General features: G+C 43.1%; 1 protein-coding gene across 1 annotated transcript in view; it reads left to right on the top strand.

The window, feature by feature from the left end:
* B3GAT2 (beta-1,3-glucuronyltransferase 2) overlaps nt 1–27633 on the top strand; it is a 69874-nt gene that overhangs the window by 30008 nt on the left and 12233 nt on the right. Inside the window, exon 2 of the mRNA XM_008013573.3 lies at nt 9315–9459. Coding sequence (XP_008011764.1) covers nt 9315–9459 — 145 coding nt within the window. The remainder of the gene's footprint in view (nt 1–9314; nt 9460–27633) is intronic.

Below are 27633 nucleotides of genomic sequence, written 5' to 3'. Positions count from 1 at the left end.
GAAAAATATTGCCTCCACACATTTTTGAAATGCATGGCCCATTTGATGTTTTTCAGTTTCCCACTTCAAAGAGAGAAATACAGTGTCTCCCGTGACAGCATCAGCTGGTTAATGAATGGTGATTGGTATGCATACTCAGCATTGGGACTGCAGTGGGGAATGATGGGGACACTGTGGCAAACGGGGAAGGGCTGGCACTGCTGAGAGGGGCACAGCCACTCTACACCATTTTCATAACATCATGTCAAAGGTACACAAATTCACCATTATTTATTTTGTTGCTCAAATTGTTCCAGCTTTGTCCACTAGGAGCTGTTTGAATTGGCTATGTCCCTTCGACACATACCCACCAATGTTGGTTTGTTCAGTTTTTTGTTTGTTATTTGAATACTTCTTTCCTTTCTGGCTCCTCCAGGCTTATCTTGTGTATTTCCCATCCCAGTCCTAGAATCAGCCATTTCTCTAAGAACCCCTGGTTTCTTTCATACGAGAATGGCAGTAGAAAATGCCACAGAGGTAAAGTGTCATTCCCATCACATCATAGCAAGGGTACATACTATCAACACGATTTATCACTGTTGATGGCACCCTTAATCACCTAGCCGAGATGGATGGTGAAATCACTAGGAGGGGGATGCAAGAAAGAGGAAGAAAAGTAGACTTTATGTTCATTTTCAAGCTTGTTCCAAAGGAAAGTTTTAGGTATATTTGATCATATAAATATCATTTTTTTTGGAAAATCACATGTTTAGGGGCAATAAAATTGGAAAAAATCCTTGCTTCCAAATCACCTGTGTGTTCACATCTTCGTCATATTTGCACTGCCCTTTCCTCTGTGCTCTGAGTTCATGGGTCCCATTGGATTTGGTGCGTTTCATTTGCTCTGGCTACCGAAATTGTTAGTTTAAAAAACAGGATACAGTGTGTCACATTTTTTATCGTAACTCCACTTTCTTGAAGTTGCCTATAGCATTTTAAATTTTAGAAGCTCAAGAACTTTATTCATTTCCCTTTGGAAAAAATAAAACGAGATTTTAACTAGTGGCATGCCTTCAAGGAAGCTAAAGGCATTTAACTTTCTCTGTTTTGCTCTAAGGGCATTCTGATGATTGCCTGAATGTGATCTTCTGAGTGTTCCAGTCCCTGGAGCTGGCTGTTAGCCATCTCCCAAGGAGGGTCGAAAAGGACGTAGCAGAAAGCTGCAGAAAGAAAAGTTGGCTAAAGAAACAGGAGCTACCAGCCAGGGCAACATAGTGAGACCTCAACTCTATAGAAAATGTAAAAAGCTGGCCTGGCATGGCATGCCTGTAATCTTAGCTACTCGGAAGGCTGAGGTGGGAGGATCGCTTGATCCCAGGGGTTGGGGGCTACAGTGAGCACTTCCAGCCTGGGTGACAGAGGAGACCCTGACTCAAAAAAAAAAAAAAAAAAAAAAAAAAAAAAATGCTGGTTGTTGGGAAGGGTCACCAAACTGGAGTGCATGATAGTCACCTGCCTCCCTCCTTTCCTAGAGAAGATGACAACGTGATGAACAAGCACCACCACCCTGGAATAGTTTAAATGTCATTCAGCCTGGAAGAGTGTGCACATGTACCAAATATATCTTGTGTGTCCTTTGTAGCCATTGGGTCTATGGAAATTACTCTGGCTGTGAGTTTGGTTGATGAGCATTGCTGTGCAAGCCCTGTCCATTTAGTTGGAGGTTATCACAGGAGGAATAAACCACAGAATATGACTTTGGCATTGAATAAATGGGAAGAGAGTGCTTTTGGGGGCCAGACCTGTTAGTAATATTATAACTCTTATAAATACATGAATTGCTGCCTCTTTATCATAATATCCATTGCTTTATTGCTCTGTTTTAGATTGGAGTTCTCACCAGACACCTGAGGTTGTGCTTGTTATGTAACTGCTATTTCATGTTGAGAAAGTAGCAAAGCTTTTAAATACTGAGAATATTTTAGTTACATGAAGATACTTTTAATAGTCACTGTTATTGTTACATTTTCCCCCCTCAGAAAATAACAGGGCTGTTAAGGAATCCTTAAAGAGCATAGATTGAGTGAAAACGACACAGAACAAAGGATAGATCCCAGGGGTGAAATGAAGAAGTTCTGTAAATAGCTGTGCCATTTTCCTTTGAAATGTCTGGCACACTCTATATAGTATAGTGGTCGAGGATAGAGGGGCTAATTCTGTGATGAAGCATTCTGCATGGAATTTCAGCAGGGCATAGACAGTGATGGCATCTGGATCTTTCTGAATTTTTAAACTAATTATGTGACAAACTTTTTAAAATTTAGCATACCTGGAAACATCATTCTGCCACATCACCTGCATTTAAGTAATCATTGCCTCACTTTTAACACCCAGCCCTCTAGAAAAATAAAGCATGAACAAATGTTAGCTCCGAGCAGCTCTCAGTAATTTGGAGTGTGCTAAGCAAAACCTACATTTTCTAGTATGAAATTGGCACAGAAATGCAAACTTTTGCTTCTTTGATTCATCTGGTTACCTAGAACCCTAAGCCATTCTGTATTCTGTGGACAAAATCCTACATGCCTTTCCTGGCCCAGCTTAAATGAAAAGTCTAACGTAAAACATGCTGAATTCCTATGGCCATATTTAATTGTTCTAGTGGCCCCACAGTTATAGTTTATTATTCTTTTTAATTCCCTTTAATGACAATTTCTCTTTTCCTTTTTAAAAAATGTCTTTTGCCTTCTGTTCATTTATTGCCTGTCTCCCTCTTTGATTGTGAGCATGTCTCTTACACAGCACAGACACATACTAATTTCTTGTTACATGTGGGCCCACATTTATTTTTTATTTCTATTTGCTTTTTATTCCTTTTTATTATTATTATTATTACGATTATTATTATTATTTGAGTCAGGGTCTTGCTCCATTGCCCAGGCCAGAATGCAGTTTTGCAATCACATCTCACTGCAACCTCTACTTCTGGGCTCAAGTGATCCTCCCGCCTCAGCCTCCCAAGTAGCTGGAACTACAGGCACACACCGCCCACCACACCTGGCTAATGGGCCACACATAAATGACTAGTTAGTATTTAAACACTTGCCAAGAGTTGTTTAATACCTGCTGTATACAGGGCACAACCTTATACATTCTTTTTTTTTTTTTTTTTTTTTTTTTGAGGCAGAGTCTCGCTTTGTGGCCCAGGCTGGAGTGCAGTGGCCAGATCTCAGCTCACTGCAAGCTCCGCCTCCCGGATTTACGCCATTCTCCTGCCTCAGCCTCCCGAGTACCTGGGACTACAGGCGCCCGCCACCTCGCCCGGCTAGTTTTTTGTATTTTTTAGTAGAGACGGGGTTTCACTGTGTTAGCCAGGATGGTCTCGATCTCCTGACCTCGTGATCCGCCCGTCTCGGCCTCCCAAAGTGCTGGGATTACAGGCTTGAGCCACCGCGCCCGGCCTATACATTCTTAAGGGAGCACAGAGATGTGAGATGGGGTCTGTCTACCAGTTTTTCACAGATTTGAATATTTAGTGTTCTGGACAAAAGCAGTTTAGGAGCTGAAAAAAATCAGTCATTTTAAGAAGATTATCTTACCCAAAAACCACAGTACTACTTTTATTGCCTTATATATAAAGCCATTCTGTTAATTTTTTAGAAGTATGTATTAGGTTTATCTTGGTTTCTCTGTGTTTGCCATGTTTAACATCTAAGGCCAAATATGTGAAATATTTTTATTTTCTGAGGATGTCAGGCAAGAGGAGCCTGAAGCTAGAGTGAGTTGGGGAGGTGGGGGGACTCTATTTTATGAAAATTTTCGTAAATTACCTAGGGTTTTGTCCCACTTATGGGGAAGACCTAGGATACAAAAGCATTAAATGTTAATATTGATTCAAGAATTAAATCATCAAAATTTGCTGAGAGAAATTAAAGACCTAAATAAATGTAGAGAGATCATGTTTATGGGTTGGAAAACTCAATATTGTTTAGATGTCACCAAATTAATATATAGATTCAATGCAATCTGTATCAGAATTTGCTGATTTCACTGATTCTGAAATTCATGTGGAAATGAAAAGGATCTATAACACTCAAAACAGCTTTGAAAATGAAGGATAAAGTTGGAGGACTAATACTGCCTGATTATAAGACTTATTATAAGGCTATGGTAAATCAAGATATTGTGGCATTAGTATTAAGATCTCTGAAGAGACCAAGGGACCAGATTAGAGCATCCAGAAATAAACCCATACATATATGCATAGCTGATTTTTGAAAAAGTTGTAATGGCAGCTCAATTGTTCAGGACAATTAGATATAGTTGGAACAATTAGTTATCCATATACAAAAAAAGAAAAGAACTTCAATCAGTTTCTCATACCATATATAAAAATTAACTGAAAATTGATCATAGTCTAAATATATGACCTAAAACTATAATACTTTTAGAAAGGAGGAGAAAACCCTTGTAACCTTGAATTAGTCAAAAATATATTTTATATATATATGCTATATATATATGTATGTATATACGCTCACAAGCAATTCTCATGCCTCACCCTCCTGAGCAGCTGTGATTACAGGTGTTCACCACCATGCCCGGCTGACTTTTGTATTTTTAGTAGAGATGGGATTTCACCATGTTGGCCAGGCTGGCCTCGAACTCCTGACCTCAAAAGATCTGCCCTCCTCTACCTCCCAAAGTGTGCTGGAATTACAGGCATGAGCCACCATGCACAGCCACAAAAATATTTTAAATAAAACATCAAAAGCATGATCCATAAAATAACAAATAGATGAATTGGACTTCATCAAGACTAAAACTTCTGTTTTTCAAAAAGATGAGCCACGAGTGGGAGAAAATATTTATAAATCACATAAAAGATTTGTATGCAGAATATATAAATAACTCTCAAAAGCCAGTAGTAAGAAAACTTTTTTTTTTTTTTTTTTTGAATGGGTAAAAGATTTGAACTGACTTTTTGCCAAAGAAGAGATACAGGTGGCAGTAAGCACATTAGTCATTAAAATAATGCAAATTAAAACCATAATGGGATACCACTATTAGTAGTACCTATTAGAATTACTGAAATTGAAGATTGACCATAGCAAGTGTTGGTGAGGATGTGGAGGAACTAGATGTCTCTTACACTGCTGATGAGAATGTAAAATGGCAGAAGCACTTTGGAAAATAATCTGACAGTTTCTGAAAAAGTTAAATGTATACCTAGTGCATGATCCAGCCATTCCACTCCTAGGTATTTATCTTCAAAAAAGAGAAAGAAAATCACATAGACTTGTAAACATGTATTTAGTTTGTAGCAGCTTCATCTGTAATAGCCAAAAGCTTGAAACAACTCAAATGTCCCTCAGCAGGTGAATGTGTAAACTGTGGTATGAGCTACACAATAGAATACCATCCAGCAAAATAAAGGAGTGAACTGTTAATGTACATTACAGGTAGATGAATGTCTTTATAACTATGCCAAATGAAAGAAGCTATATTTACACACACACACACACACACATTCACATACATCCCACGTGCTGAATGATTACATTCACACAAGATTCTAGAGGATGCAAACTAATGCATAGTTACAGAAAGGAGATCGGGGTTTCCTGGCAATGGGTGATATAGAAAGGGACTAGAGAAATGGATTTAAAAAGGGCACAAGGAAATTTCTGGGGGTGCTGAGTATGTTAATTCTATTTATTGTGGTGATGGCTTCATGGCTATATACATATGTCAAAATGTGTCTAATTTTAGACTTTAAAAAACGCATTTTATTCTATATTAGTATTTCAGGGATCCCAGGACCACCCTGTTTGGTGGTTTACTAGGACCCGTAGCACTCAGCATATAGTCGTTATTGGGGCTAAGACTTATAACAGTGACATAGAAGGATACACAGGTAGATCAGTAAGGGAAAACGACATCAGGCAGGGTCCGGAGGAATCCATGTGTGGGTTTTCTGTGTTCCCTGCCTCCCTCTGAGATCACACAGAGCACACCACCTCTCCAGTAGTGAAAACGTACTCACAGGCGTACAATGATTACACCCAGGGAAACCCACTTGAGAGTTCAGAGTTTTATTGGGAGGTTGTCACATAAGCACTCCTTGCCCACCAAAATTTCATATTCCTGAAAGGAAAGCAGTTGTTCAGTGGCCCAGACAGTTAAAATAACCTTACAAGTGTAGGAAATGTTTCAAAAGCTGCATTCCTGGACACCAGCCAAGAGTGAGCCTTGCAAGCAGACCTTTCTAAAGGTAACAGTCTCAGGCTTGTTAACACTTTTCTGTCACTTGTACCTCAGCTTGTTTAAAAAAAAAAATCACGGCCGGGCGCGGTGGCTCAAGCCTGTAATCCTAGCACTTTGGGAGGCCGAGACGGGCGGATCACGAGGTCAGGAGATCGAGACCATCCTGGCTAACATGGTGAAACCCCGTCTCTACTAAAAAAAAATACAAAAAACTAGCCGGGCGAGGTGGCGGGCGCCTGTAGTCCCAGCTACTCGGGAGGCTGAGGCAGGAGAATGGCGTAAACCCGGGAGACGGAGCTTGCAGTGAGCTGAGATCGGCCACTGCACTCCAGCCTGGGCGACAGAGCGAGACTCCGTCTCAAAAAAAAAAATAAATAAATAAAAATAAAAAAAAATAAAAAAAATAAAAAAAAAAATCACTGCAAAAGTTAGCATGGGTTACCACAAGACAGTCGCAGTTCATTTATTGAATAAATGATAAAGATTATAAAAAATAGTAACTTTAGATTTGAGGCAGACCAATGCAGCGAGACCCTCATTACCTGGAATGCTTCATACCCTTAAATCCCCTCTTTGGAATTAGCCATGAGTGATGGTGGGTGCCTGCAATCCCAGCTACTCAGGAGGCTGAGGCAGGAGAATTGCTTGAACCCAGGAGGCAGAGGTTATAGTGGGCCGAGATCACACCACCGCACTCCAGCCTGGGCGACAGAGTGAGACTCTAACTCTAAAAAAAAAAAAAAAAAAAAAAAAAAAATACCCTTTTTGGAACAAGGTAGGATAATAATAAGTAAAACCAGGAAGCTTGGTTAATGCGAGCTTCTAATTATTTTTACTCTTTAATAGTATGACTTTCATTTCTATTGTATTTGAAAATCTTTCCCAAGTATATCATTTTTTTCCTTTCATAAAAATTCCTTGGTTGATGATCATTATTTAACCCCTGGTTAACTGATCATGACCCAGTTCAGTTCTATAGCAAATAAAAGGTAAAGCACTGCTGTTGAAATTATAATTACCTCAACAACAAGACCACCTCATGCAGTTGTGCACGTTATACTTCATCCAAGGCACACCCAGCAGTGAGGGTATGTGGAGTTTAAGTCCAGCTGGTACTTTGCCAAGCTATGGGTTCCAGCAGTGGGTGTGTCTGCCCAAGAAAGGGGCACCTTTTTCTAGTTTGTGCTAAGATGCCTTTTGAGCTGTTCAACACAAGCCCTGGAAAAAGGTGGTGGTAGCGATTTTCTCCTACAGTGCTGCCTAATATCAGCAAGCTTTCTTGTGGGCGTCTCTTTCCCCTTAAAGAAATCCAGCTAGTAACTTTCAGTTGAGTGTCACGTTTAACCAGGATTCCACTATGTTTAACAAGGACAAGCGATTCCAGCAGTCTCTATTTTGCCCCAGTTGCCCTTGAAAGGCAGGCAAATTTTTAGGCTGAGTGTTTCTTTTTATCACTCTGGAAGAAGCCAGGTTCAGTTCTGTATCTGAATTCCCTTATTAATGTCCTCAGCCAAGATTTCTGTGTATATTAATAGAAAAGTCAGAGAAAGGACGTGCCTGTGGCTCCTCTGAATGACATTTTTGTTCTTCCTGAGTAATGAAGTTTCCTAAAGGGGAATTAAACTTTCTCACCTCGGAAGAGAGAAGTATTGTTTAAAGATGCAACTTTGAAACAAATAGGAAAATATCTGATAGTTGCAACTTAGCTTCAAATCAGTGATGTCCAGATATTGACACCCATGTTATTTCTCCTAAACCTTGAGCCACCAGCCCAATTATGACCGAGTAGAGATCATGGCACAGCAACCAGCCTAACAGAGGGGGGCGATACTCTAGCAGCAGAAGGATTCTGTTTGGAAACCTTTAACTTTTGAAATTTTACACTATCAGGGGAACCCGCCCCCGATAGTTAACATGGGTTCTTTTCTGTTTCCCTAAGCATCTCCACTGGTTTGAGAAATAAAGGGAAAGAGTACAAAGAGAGAAATTTTAAAGCTGGGTGTCCGGGGGAGACATCACATGTCTGCAGGTTCCATGACACTCTCTGAGCTGTAAAACCAGCAAGTTTTTATTAGCAATTTTCAAAAGGGGAGGGAGTGCATGAATAGGGTGTGGGTCACAGAGATCATATACTTGACAAGGTAATAAAATATCACAAAGCAAGTGGAGGCAGGGCGAGATCACAGGTCCACCAGATGAGGTGAAATTAAAATTGCTAATGAAGTTTCGGGCATGCATTGTCATTGATAACATCTTGTCAGGAGACAGGGTTTGAGAGCAGACAACCTGTCTGACCAAAATTTATTAGGCAGGAATTTCCTTATCCTAATAAGCCTGGGAGCACTACAGGAGACCAGGGCTGATTTCATCCTTTCGGCTTCGACCGTAAAAGATGGCCGCCTCCAGGGGGGCTGTTCACAGACCTACCCTCAGGGCACATTCTCTTTCTCAGGGATGTTCCTTGCTGAGAAAAGAATTCAGCGATATTTCTCCTATTTGCTTTTGAAAGAAGAGAAATATGGCTCTGTTCCATCTGGCTCACCGGCAGTCAGAGTTTAAAGTCTTATCTCCCTTGTTCCCTGAACATTGCTGTTATCCTGTTCTTTTTTCAAGGTGCCCAGATTTTATGTTGTTCAAACACATATGCTCTACAAACAATTTGTGCAGTTAACACAATCATCACAGGGTCCTGAGGCGACATACATCCTCCTCAGTTTATGAAGATGATGGGATTAAGAGATTAAAGTAAAGACAGGCATAGGAAATCACAGGGGTATTGATTGGAGAAGTGATAAGTGTCTGTGAAATCTTCACAATTTATGTTCAGAGATTGCAGTAAAGACAGGCGTAAGAAATTATAAAAGTATTAATTTGGGGAACTAATAAATGTCCATGAAATCTTCACAATTTATGTTCTTCTGCCGCAGCTTCAGCCGGTCCCTCCGTTCGGGGTCCCTGACTTCCCGCAACATTACACCACTACAGCCCCCCTTCTTGTATGTAGATCACATTAATTTCCTCCCTCTTTTTCCTGAGGAAACTTAAAACACACATCTTTTCCCTTTTTATAGATGCGAACCACTCGTAAGGTCTCCGTCTGGCCTGTGGGCCTGGTTGGTGGGCGGCGCTACGAACGTCCACTGGTGGAAAATGGCAAAGTTGTTGGCTGGTACACCGGCTGGAGAGCAGACAGGCCTTTTGCCATCGACATGGCAGGTGAGCAGTGTGGGTGACGACATTCGTTCCTGCCGGACTGTTCTTACGCTTTTGTTTATAATGATGCACTGAATGAAGGAAGCTTTAAAAGACAAATTTGGATAAAACCCTACATCGTATCATATTCAGGAGATGAAATATTTAAACCTTCAAAATAGGCTCTTTTGTTAGATCAAGTGGAAATTGATTTGGAGGGTGATTAGAAAATGCCCATTCTGTTCCATTTTGTCACCTGTCTGTGCCTTTATCCCATAAGCATCTACGTGGCAGCTACTGGGTTGGCCATTGGGGATTCGGTGGTGAGAGCTAGACCCGGGCTCCTGCTTTCCAGGGCTCTGTCAATTGGAACCTTTTGGCTCCCTTTTCTAGAAGATCTATATATTAAAATATATCATGTTTATTGATAAATTTAATAATGATATAAAAATTGACAAGTCATTTTAATGCTTATTGGTAAGTTTAGTGCTTTATTGATATATATAATACTAAAATATAAACTTGGATTTCTGGTATTTCAAGAATTTATTGAGTATAACTGTCTTAAAGTTTTTATTCCCTGAACAACCAACTGAATTGAATTAGCCCTGCAATAGACCACACGTTCTAAAATGCTACTTTATCATAACACAACTCATTTTCTATGGGTTATAGAAAATGATGCCTGCGATTACTGTGGAAGGATGGAGTTTGAAACATGAGGCTCAGAGGCAAAAAAAAAAAAAAAAAAAAGAAAAAGAAAAGAAATCGGTGACATCTATACTCTAAAAATGAAGGCAGAAAGCCTTCAAAATTGATCTCATCAATCTTGAGCTCCGAAGCACAGCTCAGTCGGGCTGCCAGCCTGTGCTTGCCCCATCTTCTGTGCGTATTTCCCAGCGGTAGTCAAGATCTCCGCGTTCAGAATTCTGATGGAATGGAGGCTGTCTTTTGAACTGGATTCATCACTTTTATTCTGACAATACTATAAATCTGAGGGAGCCAGAGGACAAAGAATACCAGGAGTCATCTGAGGGGCAAAGCGCTCATGGACGGCTGTGTGGTGGGTCTTGTCACATAGCATCGTGGGAGAAGACAAACAGGAGATTTTTACTCAACATTTAACACACATCTCCAGAGCACCAGCCCTCTGCCAGGCCATCTCTCGGGGCCCTGACCTCTCCTTCCCTCTTTTACTCCAGCTGTCTGCTTTGGTCTTCAGTTCTTGCAGCTCCAGAACTGAGCTGGCCTCTCAGCCTAAGTCTCCACCTGGAGGCGGAAGGAGAGGCAGCAGAGCCATCTTGGACGGTTCCGAGGACTCTCGAAAGAGGCCTGCCCTTGACCCGCTCAGAATCCATGGCCCTGAAAACATGGGGCATAGAGTATCTTTTGACAATCAGGCTTCTTGCTGACCAGAAGTGTACCTATGAGCAGAAAATGTAGACATTAGGGAAAGTCCTTCTGCTTCTCTGGGACATAGTTTTCTTGTGTAAAGTGAGGCCGTTGCTGGAGATGACCACCAGGGCCCTCCAGTGCAGCCCTCCTTTCCTGGCCTCCCACCATGGGACTCTTAAGTCAGAACCCAAACTTGGGCTTCTAAGTGAGGACTGTGACTGCTCAAGCAGCTGCAGACAGACTTTTGCTCCTGATTCTCCCAGAGCCTTGTTTCAACACAGACTTCCCAGACATGTCTCCTTAACATGTGGGATGTCTGCCCATTTCCTTGCGTGGATCATGCAAGGTGATGGCAACTTGGGTTGCTCTTCCTGGATTTTAATGTAGGAACTTTAGATGATCAGGTATCCAATAGACTTGTTGAATATTTGCATTGGTTCCCACAGAATTTGGGTCACGTAGATATTTCTAAAATTAAAGATGCATGTGTTTGTGCATTAGGGCTGGCCTAGCTAGGACTGCCAAATTCTGTGGGAATTCTTGTTTCCATGACAAGACCAATGTTTGGATTTTTCTAAGCATTTCAGTATATTTTCAAAGCATATTAAAAACGTACTCATCATAATAAAATATGAATTATTTCCTTGCTCTATATTCATTATTGTTTTTAAAATAGGAATAAAGTATCTCTAAGGAGACAACTCTTGTCACACTAAATAATTTTTTTCACTTTGCACATGAACTTGCTTTGCATCTTATTTTTCAGTAAATTATTGATATTTTTGGAAGTCTTTTTTTTTATTATTATTATACTTTAAGTTCTAGGGTACATGTACATAACGTGCAGGTTTGTTACATATGTATACTTGTGCCATGTTGGTGTGCTGCACCCATCAACTCGTCAGCACCCATCAACTCGTCATTTGCATCAGGTATAACCCATTGCAATCCCTCCCCCCTTGGAAGTCTTTAAGTGATTTGGTTGATAGGATGATGATTCTGATTTTGAGGCAGTTTGTTCTAATTCTAACTTGAAAATTTGTGGTTTTGTTTCAATTCCACATACAATTCATTTATTCTCTGGGAAGAAGGAAAAGACCTTTTAGGCCTTCATGTTCAATTGGTGCTTCCAAGTTATATGTACACACACACACACACACACACACACACACACACATCTCTAGAAGCGGAGAAAGAGGTGGGGGACCCACATCCCTGCTGTGGCCAGGACAGTCTCAGGAGCTCTACTTTGAAAATGCTGTGTGATAGTCAAGTGCGAGCACCGTATTGGAGCCTGGGTGTGTCTTGCATTTGCAAAGCAGATTAAGAGCCCAAATGGAACATTTGTGGGTTTGAGCACGTTCTGTAGAAGCCCCTCAGAGCCTGTCCTGTTTGTATTTCTGTGAGGTCATCACATAGCCCATCACTGGAAATTCACTTGAGTATCAAGCATTGAAACTGTGATGTTTCGTGTCATTCTAGTAGTTCTTACACTGTCATTTTATTGCCATGTTGAACTTGCCTGATACTGAAATTTTGCTCTCAGGTGACATGAAACATTGTTCTTGAAATAATCTTATGTTTACAACCATAATGGCAGAAGAACTAAGATTATTTCTGTTCCATTGGAGGATTGTTTAAAAAATAATGATTACTACTTAAAAAAAAATTAATATGCCTGCCCACGAGATGGAAAGAAAACACTGGAGGCAGCCCCACTGGTGGTGTGCAGTGGGCTTCAAAGCTGACCAGTGGCCACAGAACTCTGCCAAGCCAGTGAGACCCTGGGAGGTTTGTACTGTTCTGTGCCTCAAAATTCAGTTCCTCCACCTCAGGAATCTGAGGACTGGCTACAAGTGAGGAAGTCCACACAACGTTTTTAGCTCTGTTTTGAAGTTAATTTCAAGTGACAGACTCCCTTCAGCCACTTCCAGGAAGTGTCAGTAAGAACCAGTGCCTGAAAGAACTGAACTTAAAGCAATCTTCACCCTCACCAGGAGGGGCAGATTTGTTCAAGTTCAGAACTTAAAACAGATACTTATTAGGAATTTTCAACATTGGCATGTTCCTTATTAGTAACGCTAGGATGTGGCAGGTGGGACACGGTACTCCATTAAGGACAGTATATGCAGTTCCCAGTTGAGCTGCTGGCACACAGTAGGTACTTTATTCTGCTAAAAACACAGCTAGGTGTACTGCTATCAGATTCTGACACCACCTGGAGTTGGTGCAGACCCCACAGGTTAGAGGGCACAGTCTCCAACAAGACTGCCCTTACTTCCCATGCCCCCCATGTGCTGGAGAGCCCCAGGCCACCTGCACTTCTGAACAACTGACTGCACTGGATGTTTCCCACGATTCCCTCAGGTTTGCTAATTTGCCAGAACGACCCAACTCAGAAGAGTGCTATAATTACAAAAATTATCATTGTCATCAGTGTTATAAAGAATACAAATCAGGACCAACCAAACAAAGTGATAGAACAGCAGGGCCAGGCGGAAGGAGCAGGCTGGGAGCATACAGGTCTTCTGTGCCTTTTCCTCATACAGGCGAAGTCTAGGAAGGCGTAGTTTTCTGGCCTGGAGTCCTGTGGCCAGGGTGTGTCAAAGCCCTGGGTATGGATGCGCTCTCACAGGGAGACTCTGTGGCCGCCTCGGATTGCATCCTGGGGACAGGCATTTAAAGTGACTGCAGGAGAGGAGCCAGGAAAAGAGACAAGGCCCAGCAAGAGGGTGTTAGGGTGGACAGTTGGCGAGGTTACTGGAGAGAAGGGGTAGACGAATGATGAATTCCACTGTTGGATGTGGGAAGAGGAGGACCCTTGGTGAGTATGGGAGAAAGCTGGAAGCAGAATGGTCTGAGCAAAGTTAGATTTCTGGCCGGGTGTGGTGGCTCGCACCTGTAATCCCAGCACTTTGGGAGGCTGAGGCAGGTGAATCACCTGAGGTCAGGAGTTCAAGACCAGTCTGGCCAACATGGCGAAACCCCATCTCTACTAAAAATACAAAAATTAGCTGGGCATGGTGGCAGGTGCCTGTAATCCCAGCTACTCAGGAGGCTGAGGAATGAGTATCACTTGAACCCAGGAGGTGGAGGTGGAGGTTGCAATGAGCTGCAACCAGGAGGTAGAGGTTAAGATTATATCTCTGCACTCCAGCTTGGGTGACAGAGGGAGACTGTTTAAAAAAAAAAAAAAAAAAAAAAAAAAAAAAAGTTAGATTTCTGATGGAACAGAGTGGGAGAGATTTGATCTGGAAAAGGTTTGGGAAGGTTCTGTCTTGGCAGGACAGGGATTTGAGAGGCTGTTGTGAAGATGAGTGGTCAGGAGGTGTGGGTTAGGAAGAGGAAGGGTGCAGTGACCACTGAGGTCCCCTCCAACTCGAGGGTTGTGTGATTTTGACAGGTTCTGATTCTAAGGACGGAGGTTGTGTGAGGCGGTGCACCTGGTTATACTTGTCTTCTGTCAGCAGCCACCTCCTCCTCGCCCATGGCCTATCACCAGCTTTCCAGCGGGTGGTAGTTTCTATTCAGTGGAGGCTGAAAAGGCCCTGACCTTTGCAGCGAGTGGGTGGAGAGTGGGGAGGGGAGCATGACTAGGAGGCAGGAGGGCCAGGAGACAACTCTTTCAAGAAATGCAGCAGCAAATGAGTAGGAAAGAGAGATGGTGGCAGTTTCAAGGGGTAGAACAGCTTTTTCTTCTTTCTTTAAAGATGGATGGGGAGAAATGGAAGTTTTAAGAAGTGTTAAGTGTTGAAAGTCCCAAAGGGGAGGAAACAAGGGAAGATCAGGACCTTAGATGAACAGGTTGACATAGACAGAGTCACCTCTGACTCCCAGAAAAAAGGTGAGATAAGTAAGGAAGCCAAGGGCTGGGAAGGCGGAGCGGCCAGTTGCTGGAATTGACCATCCACCAAATGTTAATAGAGGGAGATGTGGCACTGCCTGAATTCCACACACACTGAACATAGCAGCCCCTCACCCCAAGGAGTTTTGTATCTAGCAGAGAGGGAATGGCTACAATAGCAGGCAGATATATTGTGGGATCGAAAATGAGCACAGGTGGAATGTTTGGAGGTTACATTTGAAGAGAAAACCACAGCCATCGGAGGAGTTTCGGGAAAGGTCTCGGGCAAGGGCAGCATGTGAGAGACACCTTCAGTGCTAGGCCCAGGCCAGGGCAGGGAGGGATCACAGGCAGCGTGTGTGTTTGGAACAAGTTATCCCAGGGTGTGTGTAGCTCTTGGGAAGGGCAAGCTGGGGTCAGATGGTGAGGAATGATTGCTCAGAAGAGAAGTTTTTCTTCATTTCTGTGGACATTGGAGAGTCTGAAAGTGTTCAAGTAGGGAACTGATGTGATTAGTATACAGTTTGAGAATGACATGTTGGCAGGTGCGGGATGAATCGGGGAGGAGGGCTGGGCCTGGAGGCTCAGGCAGCCATCTGGGTAATGAGCCCGTAGGGGGCTGGGAGGTGAGAGGAGGTCTTAAATACCATAGCTATTAGGGACTTATAAAATGTTAACAGCCTTTTCAGATGATACTCATAAATCAGCAGACACAGATCTTTTTAACACCTTTTTCTGTTGTATGGTATGGTGATAAATGAGGTATTAAATTTAAGTTTGGTTCGTTTTAATTGGTGTAATTTGTATTATCCTTTGAGTTGTAATTTATGTGCAGAAAATACAGTGATGTTGGGTAGTTAAAACATTCTGTTAACCAGAACAGCGGTTGTGTAAAACTAGGAGTCTGCATATTAGGAAAAAAAAAAAAAAATCACATCGCCTGACTAAAGTTTTCAAGCTCAGGATTCACTGTGGGTGTGTTGTCCCGGTGGAGGGTGTAGAGGCTGGAAGTGAGGAAGACAGTGATCATGCCTGCCTGGGCCTCCTGCGTCCACACCTGCCCTCTCCCGTGTCCACTCCATCCACTTCACCACGAAGCAGGAGGAATCTTTCAGGAATGCAAACCGGATTCTTGGCAGTCCCTTGCTCACAGCTCTTCAGGGGCTACTCGTGCTCTTGGAATAAACAATTCTTTGTCACTGTCACCTGCCATGTCCTGCCCAACCCACCCCTGCCCACCTTACTATCCTTGTTCCCCTCTACTCAGTCTTTGCGGGCAGAGATCACTTCCTCCAGCACATCCTACCCTTCCCTTTGGGGCCTTCACTGAGGCCGCGGCCTGGAAATGCTCCTTCCTCGTTCAGCTCTACTCATCCTTCAAATCTCAGCTTAAAGGCCACCTTCTCGGGGAAGGTTTTGCTGACGCTTCAATTAAGATAGCTCCTCCTGCATTAGAATGTGCTGTTCTCTCAGCCTCCAATACCTCTGCACCTTGCCACAGTGTTTGTACATCTCTCACTGTAATTATTGAGGCTCTGCCACCCCCACTCCCAGAATGCATCCTTCCTGTAGGCAGAAGCTGGACTATCCTGCCCTCCACTCTTCGCCCAATCCCAGTCCCAGGTTTCCCACAGCCCCGGCCTGCGAGTGGGGCTGAGTGACTGCACTGTCCCAGAGCAGGTGTCCCCACTGCAGGTTTACCAGGCAAACCTCTAAAAAGTATTATAAATGATGACTGAAACTGGAGGGGCCGAGGGATCACTCTGGGCAGGTTGCTGGAGCCTGCTTTCTGTGGGCTCTGTGCAGGGACATGGGAACGACAGTTATTCCGGGTCTCCTTCATCTCAGTGGTTGTCAACAAGGAATTTTGCCTGGGTTAATTTACTTGGCAGACCTTTTCTCGGTAGACAATGCTGTGATCAACTTCAGCCCAGCCCGGATCAGATGATCATTAAAGCCAAATGAGCAGTCAAAATTAATGACGTTTAACTTTGCTTCATGAATATAAATACTGCAAGAAAATGGAGGGAATTACCTTCTTGCCACTTTGGAGTCATTCGTGATTTCAGGGGTGCTGTTTTTCACGCGTGAATGTTTTCTGTGAGAACTGTAAAGTTACTGAATGGTCTCAGTAGAGTGGCTTATGTGTTTTGTGTTGCCTTTTAGTGCAGGATCTGGGGACCAGCTTGGGACTTCTTCCTTGGGTTGGTACAGTGTGACTGTCACCAGGAGAGGCCTGTGGCTGCCAGGGGGTGGTAATTCTGTCCCAACAACTTATAGAACCACAGGGACAGGTGGCAGAGTGTTGGGGCAATAGGCAGCCTGCTGCTCAGTTTTTAATCTGTTTCTAGAACATGGTGTGGTCTAGAGACTTGCAGGGATTTGATGCCCACAGTACCTTGTCTGGTCCTGTCTGCATGTGCTGTGGCCAGGGCTGTGCTGGGTAGAGGTGGGTGTGTGGGGCAAGGAGCACCTGTGCATCTGTGTGCTGACACTCAGGGTGCTTGCTCTGGAGCAGCTGGCAATGGGGTCAGGTGGGATGGACGTGGAGAGGGAGGGCTCTGCAGAGGCCTTTCAGGGCTGAAGGGGAAGTGGGGAGAGGGGTTTCCAGGCCTCTGCCCACCTCAATTCTAGCAGCACTGCATTTGCATATTGGAGATCCCCTCACGATTTCAGTGGAATAAAACATTCATTCCAGGACTGAAAGTGTTGAAAACCTGAAGTTTTCCTTTATATCGGGATGTCCAGTGGACTCAGTAATTATATATTGGTTCCTGGGCATTTACCAGGCATCAGGCATTCAGAGGCATTCTGCGTTCTTTCTTCATTTATCCTCACTCAGCTGTGCGAAGGATATACTAGTTTTATTATCCCCACTTACATATAAGCAGCCCAAGGCCTAGGCATGCTAAGTGAGTTGTCTGGGATTCAGAGTCAGTTCAGTGTGTCTACCGAAATGGCCTCCAACTCACCCACCTACCGCCAAGTCACTGAGTTCTTGGTCTCTGAGCCTGCAGAACAGTTTCTTGGTTTCTTCGTCTGCAGAACAGGGAAAATGAAATTTTTCACAAAATCAGACATCACATGCAAAGCAGCCAGGAGTAGACCATTGTAGACACTTGGTGAATGTCACTCTTCACCAAGAAACAAGACTGCCTTTGGGTTCAGCTGGCTCATACATTTATTTGGATGTAGTAGGTCAGTGTTTTGTTTGATTATCACAGTGGTGAGGTCCATGCAGGTAGCTATAGGGTGGGAGAATCAGTCACCCTCGGGTCCTGCTCTGACACATACAGGCTGTGCAGCCTGAAGATCTAGGGGAATATCTGTTTCTTCCTAATACCTGTAGATTAGGGATCATAGCAGCAGCTTTCTGGGTTGTGTTGAGGTTGAGGTAAGATGAATACATACAGAAGTTCCTGCTGTTCTGTAAATATTTGAATCTGCACCCGCGTGTAGCTATGTGAGATCATTCTTAACGGCAGTACTTAAGAACATATAAATTCCACTGTGGGCTCATGATGAACTTCATTTCTCTTCTGGCTGGTGGACCTGTGCTCATTATCATTCGATGAATTGGCTCAGCGTGCAGGATGGCATGCTGAGATAAACGCTAGCCCTTACTTTAGACTAAATACCCCCAAAAGAGAGTGATCAACAGGAGAAAATCAAAGCCAAAAAAGACCATTAAAGAGTCGTTTAGGAGCAGATATGTGTTCATTGTTAAAATTTCCCAGCTGAAAAACTAAACAAACAGCACTTGAGCTTTCAGAAGAAAATGCCATTTGTAACATTGAGATTTGCGAGGCATTTGGTGCCATATGAGTGCCGCTTGCCCCGTAGGTGAGTGAGTCTGTGCAGACCACGAGACAGGTATTCAATATGCAAATTCCTCGTGGCACATGGGGAAAGTTTAAAAGAATGATTCTCATGCTTTCTAATCAAGTCACAAGGGGGCAAATGTCCTTTTTCACCACCTCGACTTTCCTAAGAGTCCCTAGGAGAGCATCTGTAGGTAATAGTTTTCATCTAGAATCTATCAGAGAGGTATTATTTATTTTACTCATGTAAATAATCAGGATTAAGGGTTGTTGCCCTGCACCGCTAACATGGGGGCCGGGGTGCAGACCACTTCTCTCTTTGGCATGCAGGTTGTTTGCTGTGACTACCACACATGTTTCTGCACTGGCTTCAGAAGTTAAGGCTTGCAGGCATTCTTCCTGGGCTCCCTAAGCAGCTGTCATCACCCTGACCCCAAACACTCTGAGCATCAGTTCACCTCAATTGTAAATCCCTCAGGCCAACCGCTGTGGTCAGTCGGCATTGCCCCGAGCTGATGGGCCTGATTAAACCAAGTGTGGCACACACTGCCCTCCATCTAGGATGTAGAATGCCACTTTTCTTCTCACGTTTGCCTAGCTAATTTCCAGTCACTCTTCCAGACTCACTGATGAGGCAGGAATCGCTTTTTCTGGAAAGTTTTTCCTGATTTTCCATCACGTGGATGCCCCTTTCCACCTTTTCCCCTAGAATCCTGGGCTTATACATTTATGAATTTTTCCACAAGGTGGCGCTCATGTCAGTGTCCTCCCCGCCCCCGGCCGCCTTGCTAGCCCGGGAGTACCCTAGGAGGGCGCTCCTGTCTCCCTGCATCTCCGAGCAGGGCACAGTCCCTGATGGCAATAGCTTGGACAAATGTTTGCTGCGTTTATGAATTTTAACATGTTTTCTAGTATAAGGATTATCAAAATTAAGACTTAAACCTTCTCGCTTCTGAGACAATGTTGCCATTATTTAATGGTGGAGGTGTAAAGGGGATGCCGGAGTTTGTACTCCAGAGCTCTCTGAGGAGGGTCTAATTTAGCGGGTCTCCCCATGGCTTCGCATCAGAACGGCGAGGGGCTTTGCAAAAACACCCACACCTGGGCTCCAGCTGGGAGCGAAGAGAACAGATATTCTCTGAGGGTGAGGCCTGGTATTTGTGTGGTTGCTGGTCTTTTTTTTTTTTTTTTTTTTTTTTTTGAGTCTTGAGGTGATTCTGAAGTGCACCCAGGAGTAAGAGCAGCCGGCGAAAGTGATCAGAAGCCACTCCTATTTCCTTCCTATGTCTCGTTATCGTCCCTCAGTGGTCACAGTCCTTTCCCAGGCCACCCCGTGCATCCACCTCGGGTAGGATAACCTCATGACAGAGTTTGGGAATGCTCAATAGAGTCACTTCCATAGAAAATACTTCTTCCATTGCTCAAGCAAGAAGAGAATTTAAGCATAGGACAGGAATCTTTTAATCATAATACTGACAGTAGCAACAATATAAATAAAAAGATTGCCTGTATTCATTGGGAATGCAAGTTTAATCTGTTTTTATTTGTGGTGAAATATACATAAAATTTACCATTTGAACCATTTTGAAGTGGACAGTTCAGTGGTATTGATTTCATTCACATTATTGTGCAATCATAACCACTGTCCAAACTGTCCAACTCCACACCTTCTTCATCATTGAACCAAAATTCTATGCTCACTGAACAGTAACACCTGACTCGCCCCTCCCCGCAGCCCCTGGTTATCACAATTCTACTTTCTGTCTCTGAATTAGACTATTCTGGGTACCTCATATAAATGGAATCATATTTGTCCTTTTTTTGCTTATTGAGCATAATATCTTTAAGGTTCATTCGTATTATGTATCAGAATTTCATTCCTTTTTAAGGCTACTAATATTCCATTGTGACGTATAGACCACAATTCGTTTATCCATTCACACAACCATGGACGTTTGGCTTGTTTTCACTTTTGGCCACTGTGACTAATACTGCTATAAACACTGGTGCACAGATATCTGTTCGAGTCCCTGCTTTAGATTCTTCTGGATGTCCAGAAGTAGAACTGTTGGATCACAGGTAATTTTTTGTTTAAAGTTTTTGAAGAATCACCCTACTATTTTCTCCAGCAGCTGCATCACTTTACACTCTCCACAGCAATGCAGGAGGGCTCCAGATTCTCCATATCCTCACCAACACTTACTTGCTACTGTTTTGTTGTATTTGTTTTTTTAGTAATAGTTACCCTAATGGGGATGAAGTGGTATCTCATTCCGGTTTTGATTTGCACTTCCCTAATGATTAGTGATGTTGAACATCTTTTCATGTGCTTCTTGGCCATTCGTACTTCCTTCTTGGAGAAATGTCTATTCAAGTCCTTTATACATTTCTATAAAATGTTTATGTATTTATTTGGCTTTGCCAACATAAATGGATTTTCTCACAGTTCTGGAGGCTGGAGGTCCAAGGTCAAGGTATCAGCATGAGGGTTCCCCTGAGGCCTCTCCGTGCTCACAGATGGCCTTTCCTCTGCAGCATGCATTCCTCCGCTCTCTCCTCTTTTTATATCAGTGATATTGGACTTCACCCATTTTTGAATTGGGTTGTGTGGTTTATTGTTGCTGAGCTGTAGAAATTCTTTCTATTTTGTGTATTAATCCTTTATCAGATATGCTGTTTACAAATATTTTTCCCATTCTGTGGGTTACCTTTTCTGCTCTGTCAATACTGTCCTTTAATGCACAAGTGCTTTAGTTTTGGAAGAAGTCTGGTTTATCTATCTATTTATTTATTTATTTGTTTATTTATTTATTGAGATGGAGTCTCACTGTGTCACCCAGGCAGTGCGCAGTGGTGCAATCTCGACTCACTGCAAGCTCTGCCTCCCGGATTCATGACTTTTTCCTGCCTCAGCCTCCCGAGTAGCTGGGACTACAGGCACCTGCCACCACGCCTGGCTCATTTTTTGTATTTGTAGTAGAGACAGGGTTTCACCGTGTTAGCCAGGATGGTCTCGATCTCCTGACCTCGTGATCTGCCCGCCTCGGCCTCCCAAAGTGCTAGGATTTACAGGTGTGAGCCACCACACCCGGCCTATCTACCTGATCTTTTGTCATCTGTGCCTTTGGTGTCATATCTAAGAAGTCACTGCTGAATCCAGTCTCATGAAGCTCTCCTTGTTGTCTTCTAAGAGTTTTATAATTTGAGTTCTTAAGCTTTAGTCTGCTGTTAGAGAAATAATAACAAACTTTCATTTATCCATAATGGTTGAGGGATGGGGGCATAGTATGGTCTTTTTATAATTAACTGTAATAAGTTTTACCATTTCTACATTCCTCCATCCATTAAAAAGAGCAAGATTAGAAAGTAGGGAAATATCTAAAACCGTGCTGGAAAACAGAAAAGGTGTGTACAATGAAGCTTCTGGGAGAAATGTGAGGCTAAGTTTGGATGGACAGACAGAGGAGGGGGATCATATGAGAAGGAAGAGGATGGTGTCCTCATGGGAGCCCCTGGAAACCCCTATTCTCAGAGTGCAGAGATCCAGTGGGCTAAAGGGGGCTGTGCCTCAGACACATGCCATCAAGCCCCTACACAGCTTCCTCGTTTGGCAGAGAATGCCCCCACGTCAGGTGGGGGTTGTGTGGTAGGCTCCCGGTTCTGCCTGACTTCTGGGCAGTTTCCTCCCATTAACATGGAGGGAAAAGCTCTATCACAGCCCGCTGGTGAAGCCGCCTCTAAAGTGTTGAGTTTCCCTGAGTACCTCCCTGGCTTTTCTATGGAAACTGCTCAAAGTGGTCACAGGTGTGCCTAAAATAAACCCTCTCACAATTGCTGACAAAGACCGACACAAGCCATCAACGCTGTTCAGCCTTGACTTCTGTTTGCAAATATGAGTAGATAATTAAAAAAAAGTAAACCAAGACACAGGAGTTCTCACTGAAACAGTATAGGAGTCAAGAGAGAGCTTTTAAATATTCTAGAGTTCATTCTCAGATTTTAAAAGATGTGGCATCATAAAACAAGAGCCAGCAGCTGAGGAAAGAGTCACTGGAGAACAGGCAAGGATTCCTGTAAATAAAAGGCATGACTGCTAGAATAACCGCATGTGAGAGGCTGATAGCATCGAGGCTCTAAGTGTCAGTGATATTGTTAGGGTTGCAATGCGGAGAAGTTCTCCTCCTTCTCCCAACGCCCTCCTCCAGGAATTCTTCCAAAATAGGAGCAAAGTACAAAGAAATAGAAATGTCGGTGGAAGGAGACTCATAAATCCAGCATGTTCAGTAAGAGTTCCAAAATTAGAAAATAAAACAAATATATATGAAATATCAAGAAAGAAACAGGGCTGGTTGTGGTGGCTCACATCTGTAATCCCAGCACTTTGGAAGGCCAAGGCAGGAGAATCGTTTGAGGCCAGGAGTTGGAGACCGCCAGCCTGGCCAACATGGTGAAACCCCATCTCTACTAAAAATATAAAAATTGGCTGGGCGTGCTGGCGCATGCCTGTGATACCAGTTACTCGGGAGGCTGAGGCAGGAGGATTGCTTGAATCTGGGAGGCAGAGGTTACAGTGAGCTGAGATCATCCCACTGCACTCCAGCCTGGGTGACAGAGCAAAACTCGGTTTCAAAAAAAAAAAAAAAAAAATTAGCCAGGTGTGGTGGTGCACACTGTAGTCCTAGCTACTTGGGAGGCTGAGCTAGAAGGATCACTTGAGCCCAGGGGGTGCGAGGCTACAGTCGCGCCACTGCACCCCAGCCTGGGTGACAGAGTGAGACCCTGTCTCTAAAAATCAGAAAGAAACAGGATACAAGTTCCTATAATACTTGAGTTTTGAGAATGGTTCCATTGCCAGGTTTGAATTTGGGCTCTGCTACTTCCTCAGAGTGAGCTTTTAGGCAAGTTACTTAGCCTTTCTGTGTCTCTGTTTCTTCATTTGTAAATTATGGTAGTAATAGTATCTACCTAGTGGGGTCACTGTGAGGATTAAGCAGGTTAATACAGAGCACCTAGAACAAGGCCTGGTTCACTGTGAATGTTTCCTAAAACGTAGCTGCTGTTAAGCCAACTGTCACTGCCACCACTACTCTTAGTTCTTAGAATGTACAGGTATGCGGCTGCCCCGTGAAAGCTTCACAGTCGGTCGGGTTTACCACTCCAGTCTCTCTCTCTACCTCCTCTGCCACATTGCTGCCTCCACCCCCACGCCCCGTCATCTCTTACCTGGACCAGCAGTAACCTCCTAACTAGCTCCACAGCTTGTTATCCCCAGTATTATGCTCCCTGACCTGTTAGGCTCCGGCTTACAACGTTTCTGCAGCTCCCCTTGTATTTCATTTCTCCATGGCCTCCCAGGTATGGTTGGGCATCCCCCCCCGCCGAGCCTTGCTGAAGTCATTTTCCTTGTGTTCTCTGTGCGCTCAGCTTCAGTGGCTTGCTGTCCCACCTCACAATCCTGCCATCACGTGTACTTGTCTCTGCCTGGAAGGCTCTTTCCTCGACCCACCTGCCTCTCCCACTCCATCCTTCAGATTCCAGCTTAATCATCCTTGGTCCACCCTGAAGGGTAAGATTTCCTCACATAGCACCCACACCCTTCCTTCATAGCACTCACTACCGTGTGTGCACCTGCACCATTACCAACATTCCACCTCCCTGACAAGACTGTACCGGGGCTATAGTGACTCAGATGCAAATCCTGACTGATTTTGCTTACCACCTTTTCCCCAGTTCCCAGCACTTTGCCTGGTATGTATATTTTTGTTGAACGAATGAATGAATGAATCCCAAGTTTAGAACAACTGTGCCAGGATTTAATAATAAAACAATCCCAAGGGTATTCAGAGGGGGTCGGGGGGAAAACTGCTTCTCTATGAAGGAGGGAAAAATCAGACTAACATCACGTTTTTTTCTATAACCCTGAACAATACAAAATAATGGAGAAAGGTGTTTAGAGTTCTGAAGAAAAGAAAGGATCCTAGAATTTTGTACCCCATGAAATCATTATGTCTATGTGAGGGCAAAAGAGACATTTCAAATATTTTTCTCAAAAAAACAACAACAAAAACAACATCAGTTAAGGAAAGCACTTTAGCCAACGTGAATTAGAATAAGAAACTAAAAAATAGGGAGGTTGCTGTACCAGATAAAGTAGTAAGCAACAGAAGTGGCAATTTTTACGATTAAAAGTGGATAGTAACTAACGTGATGGTGAAGTTTAAAGCTGTTCATTGGAATCTGGAAATAGGAGAACCAATGTGAAAATGAAGTTTTCAAGTAAAAACGCTGGTATATTTCAATGCCCGCTGGTGAGGGAGAGCATAGGAAATGGGGGAATAGGTGCCCACTGCAGATGTAGTCTCATTCAAAAAGGTGGGGGGGGAGGGGGGACAGACAGAGGCTTTAATTCATGATGATAAGAGAAATATCAGTTCCTTAAAAGCTCCTTAAACAGTTAAAATTATTTTAAATAAGAAATTTTAAAGGTAACCACAGTAGAATACATATAAAACAAAACCTTTTCAACAATTAGAAGAAGAGAAACCAAAATGAATTCAAACAGAAGAAAGGAAAAAAGCAAAAAAAAAAGGATATAATGAACCTAAGATAAAACCAAACATGATAACCATACTAAGTGTGAAAAAAATTAAATTGCTCTAAATAAAACAGAGCAGCAAAGCTGTATCTCATATAAAAGACACCTAAAAATGTGGTAGAGATGGACAATAAAGAGAGAAACTATAGTATCCTAAGGAAGGACAAACAACGAAAGAGCAGGAGTGTTCACATTTGTGTTGAACAAAGCAGAAGTCAAGGCCAAAAATATTGAATGAGAAGGAAAGGAACATTTTGTATTGATGGAAACTATGTACACCACAAAAGTAGAGCATTCATTAGCCATTGTGTACAAGTTATCAATGAGTCCAAAAACTAAAGGCAGACATAAATAAAAATAGAAAATTTGACAAAACCATAATCATAGTAGACATATTTAACACACCTATCTAAATCTGACAGATTTAAGCAGACAAAAGGCTGTAGAAAATGGAATATATAAAAAACTTGATCTAATAATTATATATAAAACACTGTACTCAATATACACAGAATATACCTTTATTTCAGGTGTTCATGAAACATTTATAAAAATTGAAACTATCAGGCCATAAAACCTTAAAAAAGTGCTTGTATAGGCTCAAAGCACTACACTAGAAACTAATAATAAATTACATAATAATGATAATTAAAAAGGGGTGTGGAGTTAGATCTGTTGACAAGTAGGTAACCAGAGGTAAACTGACAGCAGGGCTGGAGAAGCATGGATGGTTTGATCCTTGCTCAGAAGCCTGGTCCCTGGCCAGTCTTTCCCTGTGCTTCCCCATCAGCTTTTGCAGGGAGGAACACAGGATTACAAAGGTCATGGCTGGCTTATGGAAACACAAGCTGTAATTGAATCTCAGGTATCTATGCCTTTGTACCTTAGGACAGTATGTTTTACCCACAGTTGGTTTTAAATATAGAAAAGCATTCAAAGAGATTGACCCTGAGGAGAAGTGGGGAAATGTGGACAGTCTTACAGGCAGGTGCCTTAAGCAGCTCCACCCCCACTGCCACCACATTCATGTCAGTGTTGGCCTGAACATATCTTCAGGCTACACCAAGGTTCAAAGCCAGTGTAAGGTAAGATTGGGCTGCAGGATTTTGCATGCAGAAACCATCAGTGCTGTTAGAAGCCCCTTTGAAGGAGTGAGAAGGAGAAAAACCTGTACAGAGGAGAGAGTACAGGTTACTCTAGGTACTTAAGACCAGGACTTGATGGTAAGAGAGCCTACGGGAAATGTCCAGGAAGAACCCATAGCTCTGCAGGAGAGGCAGAGGGTCAGGGGAAAACTGCCTGGCCATGGAGTGAGAGTTGGACCACCCCAATCCTGCTCCTTCTCTTTTGTGTCTTGGGTGAAGGAGTAAAATGCCTTCCAGTTCTGATATAAGCTCCTTTGTCCTAGTGTCCAGGCCTGCACTGGTGACCTTCTCCAGCACTCTCTGTGCCTGTGCTGAACACCCCAGGTGGGGCCCACCTGTCTGCTTTTACCTGGACCACCTAGTGCAGCAGATACTTGGCTGGTCTCTCTACCTCAGGCAGTTACTGTACTGGTGCCAGAGAAATTTTCCTAAAAGGGACTTTTGATTAGAATCTGGAGCCAAGGTTGCCTGCCACAGGGTAGGGTCCAGAGTCCTGGGCATAAGCAGCTTTACAGCCTTGTCACCCATCATTGCTGCTCCAGCCTAAGACTTGGCATCATAACTCTCCCTTCCTCTACATGGATGCTTCAAAGTCCCTCTTAGATTTCAGTGTCTCCAAAGCCCTTACCCATTCTAGTCAGATAGCATTTGCTTCTCCAACTCCTGTGCTCCCAAAGCTCTGTACTTACATCTTTTATAGCGTCTGTGGCACAGCTGTGCCCATATCTGTTCTTCTAATTAAACTAGGGGTTGCCAGAGGGCAGAGACCACATTCAGTATTGTGTTACCAATACTGAAAACCAGCAATGGGCCCATAAAGAGTTTCTGAATGAGTGAATAATATCAAAAGGAAGATGAAAAATGAAAGATAGCATCCTTTAGATTGGCGAATGTTCTTTTTTTAATGATCGTGCTTAACAAAGAATGCTTACTCTGTTTCCAGGTACTGTTCTGTTTGTTTACATATATCCATTTAAGATGTACAATAACCATACAATATGATAACTGTCTGCATTTTACATTTGTGTAAACCAAGGCAGAGAACAGTGAAAGTACCTTCCTGAGTCACTTTAATAGTAGATGGCAGAGCAAGGATTTGAATTCAGGCCCTCCAAGTTACAAGCTTTCACTCAACTCCCGTCCTTCCCCTCACACTATGTCATTAAAATAGGTCTTTAGGAAACTCTGAAGATTTCCAGTCAGAAACCAACATAGCTTCCACGTGAAACTAGGTGGTGATGTAATAGCTTCATTAGTGAATCCCTGAAGAGCTACTATTTAAAAAATTATTAAAAAATTATTTCACCAGTATTTCACTAGGATTGGGGATTAGGTACCTTCTTCACCATGCTCTGCTATATTTTCTGGGTTGGACTAGAGTGGCTTAGTTTGACCAAT

This window comes from Chlorocebus sabaeus, chromosome 17, assembly GCF_047675955.1.
Source record: "Chlorocebus sabaeus isolate Y175 chromosome 17, mChlSab1.0.hap1, whole genome shotgun sequence".
Classification (NCBI taxonomy): domain Eukaryota; kingdom Metazoa; phylum Chordata; class Mammalia; order Primates; family Cercopithecidae; genus Chlorocebus; species Chlorocebus sabaeus.
Note: the sequence above shows the minus strand (reverse complement) of the source record. Positions and strands in the feature narration are given on the sequence as shown.